At 40.9% G+C, this 19331-nt stretch overlaps 1 protein-coding gene across 4 annotated transcripts in view; it reads left to right on the top strand.

Moving 5' to 3' along the window:
* CYP3A7 (cytochrome P450 family 3 subfamily A member 7) overlaps positions 1-14809 on the top strand; it is a 70095-nt gene extending 55286 nt beyond the window's left edge. For 3 of the 4 annotated variants that reach the window (XM_055292446.2, XM_055292445.2, XM_055292444.2), the window contains 2 exons: positions 878-1040; positions 3264-4028. In XM_055292446.2, coding sequence (XP_055148421.1) covers positions 878-1040; positions 3264-3359 — 259 coding nt within the window. In that variant the 3' untranslated portion in view covers positions 3360-4028. Of the gene's footprint in view, positions 1-877; positions 1041-3263; positions 4029-13893 lie in introns of those variants that run through there. The other variant, XM_055292443.2, reaches the window with a different exon arrangement.
* Positions 14810-19331: the final 4522 nt, after the last annotated feature.

Here is a 19331-nt window from a genome sequence, read left to right as displayed (position 1 = left end):
AACTATAGCCAGCCACAGTGCCAGCAACTTAAGATGAGGGTCCTCAATTATGTCCTTATGGGGCATAAGTGTCAAAAATATAAGGACTCTTTTAAAAACACATGATCACAATGCTATTATGTCCACAAATGAATATTTTTTCCTTAATATAATCAAATCTTCAGGAATCAAATTTGAATAAAAAACATGGGTCTAATCTTCAAAGAATTTATAGGTTAGTGGAACAGATAGACAAAGAAAGCAGTGATGATACCGCTTTCCATCAATACAGTAGCATCATATGCCTGTGTAAATTATCTGACTTAAACTATTCTATGGAGGTGTGGGGGAGAAAGAGGGAGAGATGGGAGATTAGAAGAAGGAGGAGAAGGAGGAGAGGAGGGGTCAGACAAGGTAGGGAGGAGAAGGAGGAGAATTAGAAAAATAAGAGAGGAGAGGAGAAGGAAAGTACAAAATAACAATTTTGAAGTAGTGCAAGACAATTTCTTCTTCTCCTTCCTCATGACCAACATTAAGTGTGACTTGAAGCAGGAATCTACTTTTCTGCCAGTCAGTCTCATCACTTATGTGCCTTTTGTATTGTGAACACATCGCCACCCTGAATATAATTTGAGTGTTTAGAAATAAATATTCTTTGCAACACTATTTATCTCATCTCAACAAGACTGAAAGCTCCTATAGTGTAAGGAGAGTAGAAAGGATCTGTACCTTACAATTCTTATAGTAAAATAGGCATAGCAGGATTTCAATGACTAGCCCACAAAAGCATCCTGTGTACTACTAGTAGAGGGGTGGGCCCTAAGTAAGAAACCCTAACATGTAACTCTTAGAGGTATTATGTCTTTAACTTTTAAAATATCTACCAATATGGAACCAGGTTCAGTAAGAAGAACAAGGACAACATAGATCCTTACATATACACACCCTTTGGAACTGGACCCAGAAACTGCATTGGCATGAGGTTTGCTCTCGTGAACATGAAACTTGCTCTAATCAGAGTCCTTCAGAACTTCTCCTTCAAACCTTGTAAAGAAACACAGGTCAGTCAATTTTCTGCATTAATAATGTTTTATTAAGAATTATTTTAACTGAAGGGTATATATATTTAAAAAAGAATACACTCGCTCAATCTTTTAATCATTTGTTCTATGGGCCAAGGAATCTATTTGGACCCATCTATGATCTTTAAGGGTGCTTCAGTTCTGGAGTTCAGAAGCTGTAGCATTAAAAACATCATGCAATGTCAATGTAGATTAGCATGACATGATTATCTGCAGTCTCCTTGAACTTGAGCAAAGTTAAATTCAGTTTCAAGTCGATTGGAAAGATGGGGAAGTATTTCACACAATCATGAGGTGCAATTATTATCTTGTTTTGACTTTTGAATGATGCTTTTCCTTCCCAGAACTTGTTGAAGCTTTCTCATGACAGTGGCTCCCAACAACTAGTTGTACATTGGAATCACCAGGGAGCTTTAAAAATTCATGATGCCTGGAACATCTCGGAAATTCTAAACTAATTTGCCCAGAGTGTGGCTTTAAAAGCTCCCCCATTGCTTCTCATGTGAAGCCAAGGTGGAAAATGACTAATTTAAGGTAGTTCTATTGGATATGAAGGACTACCACAGTCCAAGGCCATCCTTACTGACCTCACCTTCCAGGTGCCTAGCTCCATCCAACTGGGCTCCTTTTCAACTCAATCATAACTCTACTAATTTTCTTTCCTTTCTTCTCATTCTGTTCTTATCTTTCAAGTCCTAGTTCAATTCCCAAGCCCCTCCAAGGTGTCTTCTTGACCTAGTCCAGGGCTCATTTACTCCTCTGCTCTGTTATTAGTTACTGGAGGCTATTATCATATAATTTCATAATTTGCCATTAAATCATTGAGTTTTGTTTTCTATATATTCTATTTATCTAAGAATGTCTTCCCCCCTCCATTAACAATATCCTCTCATTTTATTCCATTTAAAATATCCCAGTGGTGCCTTGCAAGTGACCTCATCTAACTCAAGCATTTGGTCATTTGGTAAATGTTTAAGGAGTGATATGCCATCGATTGGCTTGCATACAAATATTAAGTTTTTAAATGTGAACATTTAGCAAATGACATTCATGTATTTGCATGGGTGTGTGCTTGAACATGTGCACATGCATGTCTGTCTGTCTGCAGGGAAAATATATTCATGCCTTTTGAAAACTTTTAAATAATAAGGTGTTATATTTATAGAAAGATTTGGAAACTTTTCTCTGAAGAAGTTAAAGAACAGATGTCATTGATTCATATTAAGCAAGACCCTATAAATCTTATTTCTAGGTCTCATGTATTTATTAAGCAACTCCACACCTTAAGCAGGCTTTCTACATAGAAGAGGAAGAAGATAGAGATGGTTTCCATATTATTTTCATATTCCACATTATTTGTGGCTTTAGGCCAGCTATGTAGCTATCCTGTATGTGTGCTCAGATAGGAGACTCAGCCCTGAGAGAAGGCGGTCCTCTGGCACACCTAGGATGGGGAAGGTACTCCCTTGGAAGTCCCAAGCTGGCACTTCTGGATCTCCATGGCAATTTTCTTGCCCATCACTCCATGGAGATCAGAATATCACTCTATTGTGTCCCCTCAACACTGAAGGAGTGTCTCAATAAGAAAAGTTGAGTCAAAACACTGTAGGAATTGAGAGGTTCCCCACTTGCCCTACCCTTGGAAACCAAGAGAAGATGTTAAGAAATAAAACGATAATGCTTCCTGAAGGTGTCTTCCCATCTTTACACTGGATGGGTTCAACTGGGAGGAATTACTGGACTCTGGAAGTTGAAGACTGTCCATATAATTAAAATGTACAATAGCTACTCAGGATTACCTTGCAAGTTTCAACACACACAAAATTAACTTCATAAGATGCTTTAAAAATAGTTTACCATTATACCTAATAATCTCATTTAAATTTTAAAAACTCATCCATTTTACTTAAAATTTAAATCAAAAAAGAACACGGGTTTCCATGAATTTGTCTCAGGTCAACCCTTGCACAGAATAGGTGCTCCATGAATATTTTGTTAAATGATAGATGATGAATGCTGTCACTATCCAATCTTCACATACCTTATAGAGTAAGTATAAAGAATCTAAGATTTATAGTGCTGAAAGTAGTTTTTATATGTTTACAAAGCATTATTGTCAGTAATTTTTTTTTTACTTTGATGCTATACTTTCTAGCTTTGCTTTATTTAATGCTTCTCAATATGCTCGTTTAACTGTTGCAGATCCCCCTGAAATTACACTTTGGAGGACTTCTTCGAACAGAAAAACCCATTGTTCTAATGGCTGAGTCAAGGGATGAGACTGTAAATGGAGCCTGATTTCCCTAAGGACTTCTGCTTTGCTCTTCAAGAAAGCTGTGTGCCAGAACACTAGAGACCTCAAATTACTTTGTGAATAGAACCCTGAAATGAAGACGGGCTTCATCCAATATACTGAATAAATAACTGGGGATTCTGTACAGGCATTGTGCTCTCTCATGGTCTGTGTAGAGTGTTATACTTGGTAATATAGAGGAGGTGAGCAAATCAGTGCTGGGGAAGTAGATTTGGCTCCTCTCCTTCTCATAGGACTATCTCCACCACCCCCAGTTAGCACCATTAACTCCTCCTGAGCTCTGATAATATAATAAACATTTCTCAACAATTTCAACCACGATCATTAATGAAAATAGGAATTATTTTGATGGCTGTAACAGTGACATTTATATCATATGTTACATCTGGAGTATTCTATAGTAAGTTTTATATTAAGCAAATCAATAAAACCTCTTTACAAAAGTATTATTGGATGCTTTCCTGCACATTAAGGAGAAATCTATAGAACTGAATGACTGAGAACCAACAACTAAGTATTTTGATCATTGTAATCACTGTTGGTGTGGGAACTGGAGTGCAGTGGTGCGATCTTGGCTCACTGCAAGCTCTGCCTCCCAGGTTCACGCCATTCTCCTGCCTCAGCCTCCTGAGTAGCTGGGATTACAGGCACCTGCCACCACGCCTGGCTAATTTTTCTATTTTTAGTAGAGACGGGGTTTCACTGTGTTAGCCAGGATGCTCTTGATCTCCTGACCTTATGATCCACCCGCCTGGGCCTCCCAAAGTGCTGGGATTACAGGCATGAGCCACCGTGCCCAGCCCAATTTGATTATTAACACAGGTGAGAGTTAACCCACCATGACTTTGCCCATTGTTTATAAAGAATATTCATAGTTTAATTATGACATTTTTGATGAGACACAGTGGCTCATGCCTGTAATCCCAACACTTTGGGAGGCCAAGGCGGGCAGATCGTCTGAGGCCAAGAGTTCAAGACCAGCCTGACCAACATGGTGAAGCCCCATTTCTACTAAAAATACAAAAATTTGCTAGGTGTGGTGGCACGTGCCTGTAATCTCAGCTACCCAGGAGGCTGAGGCAGGGGAATTGCTTGAACCTGGGAGGTGGAGGCTGCAGTGAGCCAAGATCATGCCATTGAACTCCAGCCTGAGTGACAGAGTGAGACTGCATCTAAAAAAAAAAAATTATGCCTTTTTGTAGGACATATATTTTGTAACATACAACTGAAGCCAGTATTATATTATTAGTTTTCATTTAATGTTTTCAGCCCATCTCCCCTGATATTTCTGGGAGACAGGAAATATGTTTTCTTACACTCTTGCATTCCATCCTCAACTCCCAACTGTCTGAATGCAAAGAACACTTAATAAAAAAACAGTTGATTGGTCAATTGATTGGGCAACAAGGCTAAAAGTACTCATTTCTTTTCTTTTCCTATTTCTTCCTTTATTTTCCCTTTCTGAATAATTTAGTCCTAGAGCCATTAGGTGGGTGGCAGCCAGATGGTGGCCACACATTAAGGTAGTAAAGAGAGTCATGGTGGTTCCAAGTCAGAGACCAAGTAGGATGAGGACAAAGTGGGTGTTCATGTGGAAACAGCCTGCCTGGGTGTGAGAGTCCAAGCAAGCAGAGAAGGGGTCCACAGAGAGGTGTGGCCTACAAGAGCAGCCAGAGCCTAAATATGGCATGGAGAACCCACGTGAGGTCAGGAGGGCATCCATGAGTGGGAAGGGATGGGTGAGGTTGGGTTACATAAAGGGGATTTATCAAAGAAGTAAATATATTAAGGATGATGGAAGCCAGGCTTCTCATCTTTGAAGAACAGAGTCATGGACTCAGAAAGGGAGAAAACTAGCATGAATCCTATGAAATTAGATTGGAATGGATATATTCGTGTATACTCATACCCTTCTAGATAGATAGATGGGTAGATAGGTGATACATAACAGATATATGACAGATAGTTATATAGATAGATGAAATGTGTATATGTGTTTGCATGTGTGTACAAAAAAAACCCATAAATTTCCTACTTCTCTTCACTAGTAGGTCTAGGTAACAATGACATTTCAATAGCAATGAGCACACTTAGTGCCCAGATCTTGGCTTATGAATACCATATTCCACGGAAAGGAACCAGAGCTCTTTAGAGAAATGCCTGATTCCAGGACCAGGGTTAAGAATGTTCAAGACAAGCCTAGGACACATTTTGTGCCAGGAAGCAAGAAAATGTTCAAATGATTTCCAAGTAATGTTTGGAAATTATATTTGAAAAAGACTTCCAAATGATAACTCCAAATTATTTTCAAATGATATTTGCAAAAACCTAAAGACTCCACCAAAGAACTATTAGTACTGATAAACATATTCAGTAAAGTTGCAGTTGCAGGATACAAAATCAACATACAAAAATTAGTCACATTTCTATATGCCAATAGTGAACAATTTGGCAAAAATAAAAAAGTAATCCTATTTACAATACCACAAATAAAACTAAATACCTAGGAATTAACTTAATCAAAGAAGAGAGAGATCTCTATAATGAATACTGTAAAACACTGATGAAGGAAATTGAAGAAGACACAAAAACAGAAGGATATTCCATGTTCACATATTGTAAGAATCAATATTGTTAAAACTGTCCACACTACCCAAAGCAATGTACAGATTCAAGGCAATCCCTCAAAATACCAATGACATTCTTCAAAGAAATAGAGGAAAAAATTCTAACATTTCTATAGAACCACAAAATACCCAGAATAGCCAAAGCTATCTTCAGCAAAAAGAACAGAACTGGAGAAATCTTATTACCTGACTTCAAATTATACTACAGGGGTATGATAACCAAAACAATATGGTATTTGTATAAAAACAGACACATTGACCAATGAAATAGAATAGAGCACCCAGAAACAAATCCACACACCTGGAGTGAACTCATTTTCGACAATGTTGTCAAGAACATACACCGGGGAAAAGAGGGTCTTCTCTGGTGCTGGGAAAGCTGGATATCGATATGCAGAAGAATGAAACTAGACCCCTATATCTCACCACACACAAAAATCAAATCGAGGTGGATGAAAGACTGAAATCTGGCCAAACACGGTGGCTCATGCCTCTGATCCCAGCACTTTGAGAGGCCGAGGCAGACAGATCACTTGAGGTCAGGAGTTCAAGACCAGCCTGGCCAACAAGGTGAAACCCCATCTCTACCTAAAAATACAAAAGTTAGCTGGGCATGGTGATGCATGCCTGTAGTCCCAGCTACTCAGGAGGCTGAGGTGGGAGAATCACTTGGGCCCACGAGGCAGAGGTGGCAGTGAGCCAACATCATACCAATGCACCCCAGCCTGGGCAACACAGGCATGCCTGTAGTCCCAGCTACTCAGGAGGCTGAGGTGGGAGAATCACTTGGGCCCACGAGGCAGAGGTGGCAGTGAGCCAAGATCATACCAATGCACCCCAGCCTGGGCAACACAGTGAGACTCTGGCAAAAAAAAAAAAAAAGACTGAAATCTAAGACCTCAAACAATGAAACGACTACAGGAAACATTGTGGAAACTCTTCAGGACATTGGTCTGAACAAAAAATGCTGAAGTAATACCCCACAAGCACAGGCAACCAATGCAAAAATGGACAAATGGAATCACATCAAGTTAAAAAGTTTCTGTGCTGCCATGCACACGTATGTTTATTGCGGCACTATTCACAATAGCAAAGAGTTGGAACCAACCCAAATGTCCAACAACGATAGACTGGATTAAGAAAATGTGGCACATATACACCATGGAATACTATGCAGCCATAAAAAATGATGAGTTCGTGTCCTTTGTGGGGACATGGATGAAACTGGAAAACATCATTCTCAGTAAACTATCGCAAGGACAAAAAACCAAACACCGCATGTTCTCACTCATAGGTGGGAATTGAACAATGAGAACTCATGGACACAGGAAGGGGAACATCACGCTCCGGGGACTGTTGTGGGGTGGGGGGAGGGGGGAGGGACAGCATTAGGAGATACACCTAATGCTAAATGACGAGTTAATGGGTGCAGGAAATCAACATGGCACATGGATACATATGTAACAAACCTGCACATTGTGCACATGTACCCTAAAACCCTAAAGTATAATAAAAAAAAAAAAAAAAACCACCTAAAAAAAAAAAAAAAAAGTTTCTGTGCTGCAAAGAAAGCAATCAACAAAGTGAAGATGCAAACCACAGAATGGGAGAAAATATTTTCAAACACTCCAACAACAGATTAACCATCCAGAATATACACAGAGCACAAACAACTCTTTGGAAAAAATTTAATAATCCTAATAATCAAAAAATGGGCAAAAGATTTATACAGACATTTCTCAAAAGAAGAAATACAAATGCCACATAGGCAAATGAAAATGTGCTCAACATCATTGATCATTAGAGAAATGCAAATCAAAACTACAATATCATCTCTCCCCAGCTAAAATGGCTTTAATCCAAAAGACAGGCAATAACAAATGTCAGCGAGAATGTGGAGAAAAGGGAATTCTTGTACACTGTTGGTGTAAATTATTACAACAACTATAGAGAACAGTTTGGAGGTTCCTCAAAATATTAAAATGGAGCTATCATAAGATCCAGAAATCCCTGTGCTCGGTATAAACCTGGAAGAAAGGAAATCCATATATTGAAGCGATATCTTCATTCCCATGTTTACAATAGCCGCTATTTACAAATGCCAAGATTTGGAAGCAACCCACGTGTCCATCAACAGATGAATGGATAAAGAGAGTACTCCACTTATACACAATGGAGCACAATTCAGCCATGAAAAAAGCATGAGATCCTGTTCTTTGTAATAACGTGGCTGGAACTGGAGGTCATTATGTTAGGTGAAACAAGCCAGGCACAGAAAGACAGACATTGCATGTTCTCATTTATCTGTGGGATCTACAAATCAAAACAATTGAGCTAATGTCTGGGTCTTAGTCAATTTTGTACCCTAAGTACTGGGAGCACAGCCGTTAAAATACATGATGAATGCTTTAATACAGGAATGAATAGGTTAGAGGCACAGGGTGGTTGGGTGTTCTTCTGATACACAGTATCTTCCTTGACACATTCAGTACAACTCTCAACAGGTAAGTCTCTTCACGTATGTTACCTTCTGAGGAATTAAAGTGGCAGAACATGTCTTCTATTATTTTCCTTTGCAGCACAAGACCAATTGCATTAGTTGGGAAACAGTGCTGGCTGCATTTGAGTCCCAAGCAACCATTAGTCTATTGCTATCACCACAGACTCAGAGGGGATGACACACAGGGGCCCAGCAATCTCACCTAAGTCAACTCCACCAACATTTCTGGTCACCCACCATGCGTACAGTACCCTGCTAGGGTCCACGGTCATGAAAGTAAATAATACCAAACTGTGCCCTTGAGGAGCTCACTTCTACGGGAAACAGGCACAGAAACCCACAAGGGTGGTAGAGAGGAAAGAGGACAATAGGACTGTGTGAGGGGGATAGGAGGCACCCAGAGGAGGAAATGGTTACATTTGTGTGAGGAGGTTGGTAAGGAAAGACTTTTAATAGAAGGAGTCTGTCTGGCTGGGCTTGGAAGGATGTGTAGGAGTCATCTAGGGGGCACAGGTACACTCCAGGGAGAGGGAATTGCATGGATAAAGATCTGTAGGTGTGGCTTGTGGGGATGGATTTCAGGTATTCTGGAATGAGGACAGCCATGGAAACAAGGGCAGGTAAGAGGAGATTTAATCGGTTTCATGCCAATGGCTCCACTTCAGTTTCTGATAAGAACTCAGATTCTGTGGACTCCCTGATAACACTCATTAAGTTGTTTATGATTCCTCATAGAATATGAACTCAAAGGAAGTCAGGAAAGGGGTGTGTGCGATTCTTTGCTACTGGCTGCAGCTGCAGCCCTGCCTCCTTCTCCAACACATAAACATTTTAGCAGCTTGGCCTAAGACTGCTGTGCAGGGCAGGAAGCTCCAGGCAGACAGCCCAGCAAACAGCAGCATGCAGATGAAAGTAAGACTCAGAGGAGACAGTTGAGGAAGGAAAGTGGCGACGGACCTCATCCCGAATTTGGCAGTGGAAACCTGGCTTCTCCTGGCTGTCAGCCTGTGCTCCTCTATCTGTCAGTAACTGTCCAGATTCCTCTCCTCTGTTAACTTGGACTTGGGGTGCTACACAGGCCCCTGCTCCCTTATCTGTTTTGAAGATCAAAAGAGATGTTCAAGGAGGAGTAGATTAATTGTTGGATGCTACAAACACATAGAGGTTATTATTGATCTTATGCAGATTTATGAAGAAATAAATAAGCATTTGTCACAGCCACCTTCTCATTTTGGTAACTAGGAGGGTTTAGGGACAGCATTTGGTAGCGGGAATGATCTGATTAGCTTAGATTTGACCTATATTAATCAATGAAAACCCAGCAAAGGCAGATTACAAACTGCTGAACAAGATGGGGAGTGTGATCCTCATCCCCTTCCCAGGTTCCGGGGATTCTGGGGGCAGGAGGGAGCAGCTTGGGTTTTTGTCTCATTACCTTCGTTTTCTGGGTTCTCTGTCTGCTGGAAGGGATGTGTAGAAGTTTGTCCCCTGTGGACCTGGTGGCTCCTGCTCCCCTAACTTCTACCCCAGGATATCACTTACATAACGCACCAGGGAACACCAAGACTTCAGGGGAAGCTGTCCCCTGGCTCTTCCCTCTTTCCTGTGCCATGCTCCTAAACATCCCCTTCCTCCTATGACTCACTTCTTCACCCTGTCATACACAGAACTGTTTATCTTGCAATGATTAATCTCCAGAGCAAAGGAGACCTGGAGGAAGTTTTGAAGATTTATTCTTTGCTTTAATCTTTCTCCTCCAGTCTCTGGGAGGTAGGATTAATATAGAGCTTTGTTTCTCACCTAATGGGAATCTACTAGCAGCCTGAAAAGGCAGGAGCTGTGAAAGCCAATTTGGATTTTACACATTTTTTTCCCCTTTATGTTATAGTAGAGGAGGATAAACCCTCTCACAGGTGGGATTCCTGGCATCCTAGAGCAGGTGGAGAGAAGAGTTATTTTCCACTGTGGGTAGTGGAGGCTCCACCTGTCACATTAACTTCTACCTCAATTTGACTTTTATTAAGAGTAGGGAACCACAATGACTTGAAAATGGAAAATATAAACCTCATTTTAATTCTTGCACAGACAGCTTAGGAATTCAGTGAGTTGTGGCAACATGGTTTCCATTGTCTAACATTTTAAAATGAATTGATATAGTTTACATTCATTCATTTTTAAACCAGAATTTTTTGGAGATAGATTATTTCCAGCATGTTCCTTCTGGATAATAAAAGAGGGCTGTTAGTACAGTATTTGTGATAATAAATGTGTGTAAAATAACATCACCTTTCTAGAATAATGTCAGGAATATGAGTCTAATGCACGAATGTATATCTCTAAGACAAGACTGCATATGTCTTTTTAAATATACCTGCCCGGCCATTTATTTTAATAACTCCTTTTTGAATATACCTGCTTAGCAGATTGTCTTAAACTCTCAGGGCAGGGGAGTAAGCAAGACTGTGAGCCAGTGACGATAGCAAAGTCATCCAGGTAGGATCCGTATGAAGTGAGAAAATATTCCTCATCCCTCAGGGTAGAACTCCAAAGAGGTATACATGGGTCCTGGCCCCACAGTGGAGGTCACTCAAAGGGCAAACAAGTTGGCATCTCATCTGCTTCAAGCCTGGACACAGGGACATCAAATGTGTCACTCTGTGTGTGGTCTGCCACGTTGTGGGGTAGTCACTACAAACTCGGGCAGCTGGGCAGACAATACCTCAGCCTTAGACGATGCTGGTGCAGCCCAGGAGTCAAAAACTGTAGTGTAGACCATGCCCTCCTTAGGCCAACACAATTACATGCAATAGATGACTGGCTTTTCTGTTAGCTTCTTCATTGGAACCGAAAGCGGCATTATTCTACCAAGCAGAGGGGAGCTGGAAAGAAACTAAACAGTTTGCCCAGCACAGCCTCTGCCTTGACATGGAACCATGTGAGTCAAGACACTCACCTAGATCTTTCCTCGGGGGCCAATGCTGGTGACACATTAACTCAGTAGTTTGTCCTGGCCTGAGAGATCATGTAACATGTAGAAGGTTTAGAAGCAGAGATTAGTGTCATTGATTTGCCATGGCTGTGACAACAAAAGAAGAAACTGGAGTGGGAAAACCCAAGGCCACCCTGGTTTCAGTAGACGGTGCACACACTTCCACTAACTGTTCTGGGGCAAAGATCCAAATGCATTATATGCTGCCTCTGCTGGGTCCTCCAAACCCTACCTCCAGGCCATTTCTCAGTTGTATTTTACCACATATTATCAGAGTCACTGGATTTGTACAGAATGTTTAGAACCTATACTGCCTTAAGTGCTACCCATTATAGAAGAGAAAACAAGGTCTTAATTCAACTGTCTGGAACATTTTATTGTTACTTATGTAAAATACTGCATCTTTTGCTATCAACAGGAAGGTATGTGGACATTAGAAGGCCCCTGCCCTTCAGCTGAAAGCACATATGAGGCGTATGGATCCATTTATACACACCATGCTTTTCAGCTACATTTTCCTAATTTGCTTGTCTGGGACCAATCTTGTGGGACTAGCAGATTCATGGTTGAATTGATGGCTGGTGACCTCTTTCATCAGCTTTTCTTCTTCCTCCAGTCTTCCACCCCTCAGTAATATGAGACTGGGAAGGTCTTCACACATCCAGAACCCCCAGTTGGGGAAGTCCATACATGACCCATCAAAGATGAGTTGCAAGCAGGCCTGCTAGGAGCAGCAGCCTTAATGGGTTTTCCTACAGAGATAGTCGATGTACAGAGGCAACAAACTGACTGCTTGGTGATTGATCACCTTGAAAAAAATGAGCATGTCTGGATATATAGTCCTTTGTTGCATTGCTATATAGAAATACCTGAGGCTGGGTAATTTATGAAGAAAAGAGATTTAATTGGCTCATGGTTCTGCAGGCTCTACAGGAAGCATAGCGACTTCTCCCTCTAGGGAGGCCTCAGAAAATTTGCAATCATGGCAGAGGGTGAAGGAGAAGCAGGCAGATCTTACATGGCTGGAGTAGAAGCAAGAGAGGGTAGGGAGGAGTTGCCACACACTTTTAAGCCACCAGATGTCATAAAAACTCATTGTCACCAGGACAACACCCAAGGCGGCATGGTGTGAAACCATGAGAAACTGCCCCTAGGATCCAATCACCTCCTATCAGGCCCCACCTCCAGCATTCGGGGTTACATTTCAACATGAGATATGAGTAGGGGCACAGATTCAGACCATATCACTGACACTGTGCTTATCAGATGAATATCACCAGTTGGAAGGCTAGATTCCACAAGAGGAGGAATGTCCTGGAAACTGGTTCCTTAAGTTGTGATTCTTCTGCACACTATCATTTTACGAGTCAATCATCCTCCCCAATAGCTGAAATTAACCAGATCATCTGACAACAGAGACCGAGGTGTAGCTGAAAGGGCTCTCATTTCTTTTTTTTTTTTTTTTTTTTTTGAGACGGAGTCTCGCTCTGTCGCCCAGGCTGGAGTGCAGTGGCGCAATCTCGGCTCACTGCAAGCTCCGCCTCCCAGGTTCACGCCATTCTCCTGCCTCAGCCTCTCTGAGTAGCTGGGACTACAGGCGCCCGCCACCACGCCTGGCTAATTTTTTTTTTTACTTTTAGTAGAGACGGGGTTTCACCGTGGTCTCGATCTCCTGACCTCATGATCCGCCCCGGCCTCCCAAAGTGCTGGGATTACAAGCGTTAGCCACCGCGCCCCGCCAAAGGGCTCTCATTTCTATGAGGCCAGAAGAAGCCTGGAGCACAGTTGTCAATCTGTAGAAATAAGGACTCTGACTCCTCCAAGACCTCTCTGTGAATGACGGTTTAAGAAGGGCCAGATCCTAAAACAGAGTCAGAGCTTAGAGGAAAGGGAAATCATAAAAGTCTTTGTGCAAATTCTAAAGACAGGGCCATAATAGGCTCTCAGTGACCCTCTGTGACTGAGTGGATGCAGTGATGCAAAATCTCATCATCACTGCTGAAGACAAAAAAAAAAAGTCACCCTTTCTACCTAGGATGAGAATCCCCAAATCAGTGGGGTCCACTTAATAAATAGACATAAAAGAATGAAGTGCCGTTGAAGAATTACTGCCTGAACCTCTCAGGAGCACTCATGTTTGAGGACATTTATCAAGTATTCACTCCAGGATTGGGACCATGAAGACTTCAGCTGCTTTTAGCTAATCGTTGTGAATCTGGGGTCTCACAGTGCAGGCAGGAAAGGACCTGATGAACAAACATAATCATTGCTGTCAGTGTTACTGTTATTATTTATTGCCTTAATGTTACCTCCTTCTCTTGAGTATTCCAGTTCCTCAGTCAGTGACTCACCAGCCCCTATATCTATAAAGTCACAATCCCTGTGACCTGATTTCTGTTTCACTTCATAGATATGAAACCCATTCACATGGATTTTTTAAAAAGCTTGGAATTCCAGGGCCCAGACCTCTGCTTTTTTTGGGAACCACTTTGTCCTACCATCATGTGACTGTTTTTGAGCTTACTCTTTTGCTTCCTATGATTGCAAAGAGCAGCTTAGTTCCATCAGTAAAAATGCTTCTCCGCAAGAGGAAGGTCTGAGGTTTTACCCTTTCTGAAACAGTGTGTAGGCACCACCCAGAGCATGGCAAGGTTTACACAGGGGCTCTCTTGCTGACTCTCAGGAACCTCAGGTTTGCCTCAGTTGAACAGACCAAATCGCAGGTAGATCAGCAACCTGATGTTCAAAACTTGATATGCAGACTTTGCGAACATCATAAAGACTTTCTTTTTGCTCCATGTAGGTTCCCAGGAAAGTATAATCATAGTTAGTATTAAAAGTCAGAACAGGATCCCTTGATTGTGGCTTGTTATCTGTGGACATGAGAGTCAAACTTTCTTCTCTGTAGCAAGAGCTCACGAGTAGCCTTTTTCCCCTTCCTCCTGGACAGCTTTGAAACTCAGTTTATTAGAGAGATCAAGTATTTACCATTGGGTCATTTGCACCTGCTTGAATCATCTCCAAGAAATGCTAAATTCCCTGAAGGTTTTTCCATGGCTCTACCTTAGCTCTTACTCCCCGTGACGTCTCTTGCAGCTTTGAGACACACGGCAGAGGGGTTCTGTTTTACTTCTTTTTATTCAAAGCCTGCACTTTATTAGTGAGTCTGAGGAAGGAGTGGATGTAACTGAGATGAGATAATATTGTCTATCAACCTCAGATCTTTTTTTTTTTCATAATACTTTCAGTTCTAGGGTACATGTGCACAACGTGCAGGTTTGTTACACATGTATACATGTGCCATGTTGGTGCGCTGCACTCATTAACTCATCATTTACATTAGGTATATCTCCTAATGCTATCCCTCCCCCCTACCCCCACCCCACGACAGGCCCCAGTGTGCGATGTTCCCCTTCCTGTGTCCAAGTCTTCTCATTGTTCAATTCCCACCTATGAGTGAGAACATGCGGTGTTTGGTTTTTTGTCCTTGCGATAGTTTGCTGAGAATGATGGCTTCCAGTTTCATCCATGTCCCTACAAAGGACATGAACTAATCATTTTTTATGGCTACATAGTATTCCATGGTGTATATATGCCACATTTTCTTAATCCAGTCTACCATTGATGGACATTTGGGTTGGTTCCAAGTCTTTGCTATTTGAAGAGTGCCGCAATAAACATACGTGTGCATGTGTCTGTATAGCAGCATGATTTATAGTCCTTTGGGTATATACCCAGTAATGGGATGGCTGGGTCAAATGGTATTTCTAGTTCTAGATCCTTGAGGAATCACCACAATGTCTTCCACAATGGTTGAACTAGTTTACAGTCCCACCAACAGTGTAAAAGTGTTCCTATTTCTCCACATCCTCTCCAGCACCTGTTTTTTCCTGACTTTTTAATGATGGCCATTCTAACTGGTGTGAGATGGTATCTCATTGTGGTTTTGATTCGCATTTCTCTGATGGCCAGTGATGATGAGCATTTTGTCATGTGTCTGTTGGCTGCATAAATGTCTCTTTTGAGAATTGTCTGTTCAAATCCTTCACCCAATTTTTGATGGATTTGTTTGTTTTTCTTCTTGTAAATTTGTTTGATTCTTTATAGATTCTGGATATTAGCCCTTTGTCAGATGAGTAGATTGCAAAAATTTTTTCCCATTCTGTAGGCTGCCTGTTCATTCTGATGGTAGTTTCTTTTGCTGTGCAGAAGCTCTTTAGTTTAATTAGATCCCATTTGTCAATTTTGGCTTTTGTTGCCATTGCTTTTGGTGTTTTAGACATGAAGTCCTTGCCCATGCCTATATCCTGAATGGTATTGCCTAAGATTTTTCTAGGGTTTTTATGGTTTTAGGTCTAACATTTCAGACTTTAATTCATCTTGAATTAATTTTTGTATAAGGTGTAAGGAAGGGATCCAGTTTCAGCTTTCTACATATGGCTAGCCAGTTTTCCCAGCACCATTTATTAAATAGGGAATCCTTTCCCCATTTCTTGTTTTTGTCAGGTTTGTCAAACATCAGATGGTCGTAGATGTGTGGTATTATTTCTGAGGGCTCTGTTCTGTTTCATTGGTCTACATCTCTGTTTTGGTACCAGTACCATGCTGTTTTGGTTACTGTAGCCTTGTAGTATAGTTTGAAGTCAGGTAGCATGATGCCTCCAGCTTTGTTCTTTTGGCTTAGGATTGACTTGGCAATGCGGGCTCTTTTTTGGTTCCATATGAACTTTAAAGTAGTTTTTTCCAATTCTGTGAAGAAAGTCACTGGCAGCTTGATGGGGATGGCATTGAATCTATAAATTACCTTGGGCAGTATGACCATTTTCATGATATTGATTCTTCCTCTCCATGAGCATGGAATGTTCTTCCATTTATTTGTGTCGTCTTTTATTTCATTGAGCAGTGGTTGGTAGTTCTTGAAGAGGTCCTTCACATACCTTGTAAGTTGGATTCCTAGGTATTTTATTCTTTTTGAAGCAATTGTGAATGGGAGTTCACTCATGATTTGGCTCTCTGTCTGTTATTGGTGTATAAGAATGCTTGTGATTTTTGCACATTGATTTTGTATCCTGAGACTTTGCTGAAGTTGCTTATCAGCTTAAGGGGATTTTGGGCACAGACAATGGGGTTTTCCAGATATACAATCATGTCATCTGCAAACAGGGACAATTTGACTTCCTCTTTTCCTAATTGAATATCCTTTATTTCTTTCACCTGCCTGATTGCCCTGGCCAGAACTTCCAACACTATGTTGAATAGGAGTGGTGAGAGAGGGCATCCCTGTCTTGTGCCAGTTTTCAAAGGGAATTCTTCCAGTTTTTGCCCATTCAGTACGATATTGGCTGTGGGTTTGTCATAAATAGCTCTTATTATTTTGAGATACGTCCCATCAATACCTAATTTATTGAGAGTTTTTAGAATGAACGGCTGTTGAATTTTGTCAAAGGCCTTTTCTGCATCTATTGAGATAATCGTGTGGTTTTTATCTTTTGTTCTGTTTATATGCTGGATTATGTTTATTGATTGGTGTGTGTTGAACCACCCTTGCATCCCAGGGATGAAGCCCACTTGATCATGGTGGATAAGCTTTTTGATGTGCTGCTGGATTTGGTTTGCTAGTTTTTTATTGAGGATTTTTGCATCGATGTTCATCAGGGATATTGGTCTAAAATTCTCTTTTTTTGTTGTGTCTCTGCCAGGCTTTGGTATCAGGATGATGCTGGCCTCATAAAATGAGTTAGGGAGGATTCCCTCTTTTTCTGTTGTTCAGAATAGTTTCAGAAGGAATGAATGGTACCAGCTCCTCCTTGTACCTCTGGTAGAATTCGGCTGTGAATTCATCTGGTCCTGGATTTTTTTTTTGGTTGTAAGCTATTAATTATTGTCTCAATTTCAGAATCTGTTATTGGTCTATTCAGAGATTCAACTTCTTCCTGGTTTAGTCTTGGGAGTGTGTATGTGTCTAGGAATTTATCCATTTCTTCTAGATTTTCTAGTTTATTTGTGTAGAGGTGTTTATGGTATTCTCTGATGGTAGTTTGTATTTCTGTGGGATCGGTGGTGATATCCCCTTTTTCATTTTTTATTGCGTCTATTTGATTCTTCTCTCTTTTTTTCTTTATTAGGCTTGCTAGCGGTCTATCAATTTTGTTGATCTTTTCAAAAAACCAGCTCCTGGATTCATTGATTTTTTGAAGGATTTTTTGTGTCTCTATCTCCTTCAGTTCTGCTCTGATCTTAGTTATTACTTGCCTTCTGCTAGCTTTTGAATGTGTTTGCTCTTGCTTCTCTAGTTCTTTTAATTATGATGTTAGGGGGTCAATTTCAGAAATTTCCTGCTTTCTCTTATGGGCATTTAGTGCTATAAATTTCCCTCTACACACTGCTTTAAATGTGTCCCAGAGATTCTGGTATGTTGTTTCTTTGTTCTCATTGTTTTCAAAGAACATCTTTATTTCTGCCTTCATTTCATTATGTACCCAGTAGTCATTCAGGAGCAGGTTGTTCAGTTTCCGTGTAGCTGAGCGGTTTTGAGTGAGTTTCTTAATCCTGAGTTCTAGTTTGATTGCACTGTGGTCTGAGAGACAGTTTGATATAATTTCTGTTCTTTTACATTTGCTGAGGAATGCTTTACTTCAAACTATGTGGTCAGTTTTGGAATAGGTGTGGTGTAGTGCTGAGAAGAATGTATATTCTGTTGACTTGGGGTGCAGAGTTCTGTAGATGTCTATTAGGTCCGCTTGGTGCAGAGCTGAGTTCAATTCCTGGATATCCTTGTTAACTTTCTGTCTCGTTGATCTGTCTAATGTTGACAGTGGGGTGTTAAAGTCTCCCATTATTATTGTGTGGGAGTCTAAGTCTCTTTGTAGGTCTCTAAGGACTTGCTTTATGAATCTGGGTGCTTCTGTATTGGGTACATATATATTTAGGATAGTTAGCTCTTCTTGTTGAATTGATCCCTTTACCATTATGTAATGGCCTTCTTTGTCTCTTTTGATCTTTGTTGGTTTAAAGTCTGTTATATCAGAGACTAGGACTGCAACCCCTGCCCTTTTTTGTTTTCCATTTGCTTGTTAGATCTTCCTCCATCCATTTATTTTGAGCCTATGTGTGTCTCTGCATGTGGGATAGGTCTCCTGAATGCAGCACAGAGATTAATTGAGACTGCTATTAGTAAACAAATGCCCATGACTTACCAGCAAAATAAACTGCTACTATTAAAAACCAAATTAAACTCCCTCTCCTATGAGGAAGAAAGTAAATGACTTCCAGAGTGATTCAAGGACCAAAAGGGTTGAGATGAAAATGAAACCAAACGAAGTAAATAGAAAAGAGGAGGGTATTTGTAAGAAAACATTTTACATGGTCCATTTTCAAGGCATGATAAATCTAAGTACTGGCAGCCAGCCTGTGGATGTAACAAACCACACAGCTCAGGCACCTAGAATGTCACAATAAGTGAACAGATTGTAGAGGAGGGGTCAGCCCATAAAAGGAAAGAAAGTTTCATTATTGGGAAATGGAAACTTAAGGAGGGAAGGGGACCAGGATATAACCTTACAAGTTGGATAATGAAACTTAGGTGATATCCGGGAAGATTGTAACCCTGTAGTACTCGACCATTGAGGAACTGGGGGAGGGACTTGCATGCTAGGAGTTAAATTACCTACTGTAACAGTCCTGGGTGTGCCTGCCTACCAGACACCCAATCTTGGAAGACCACCATTAAAAGTCTCGCTTCCACTGTTCTTCATGTGTCCAAGTCCATTCTTTGGGTTTGGATGGCTGAATGTCTTTACCACAGGGGCTACATAGTAGGTGTATATATTTATAGAGTATA

This window comes from Symphalangus syndactylus, chromosome 9 (genome assembly GCF_028878055.3).
Source record: "Symphalangus syndactylus isolate Jambi chromosome 9, NHGRI_mSymSyn1-v2.1_pri, whole genome shotgun sequence".
Lineage (NCBI taxonomy): Eukaryota > Metazoa > Chordata > Mammalia > Primates > Hylobatidae > Symphalangus > Symphalangus syndactylus.
The sequence above is the reverse complement of the archived record's forward strand: the minus strand, read 5'-3'. Positions and strand labels throughout refer to the sequence as shown.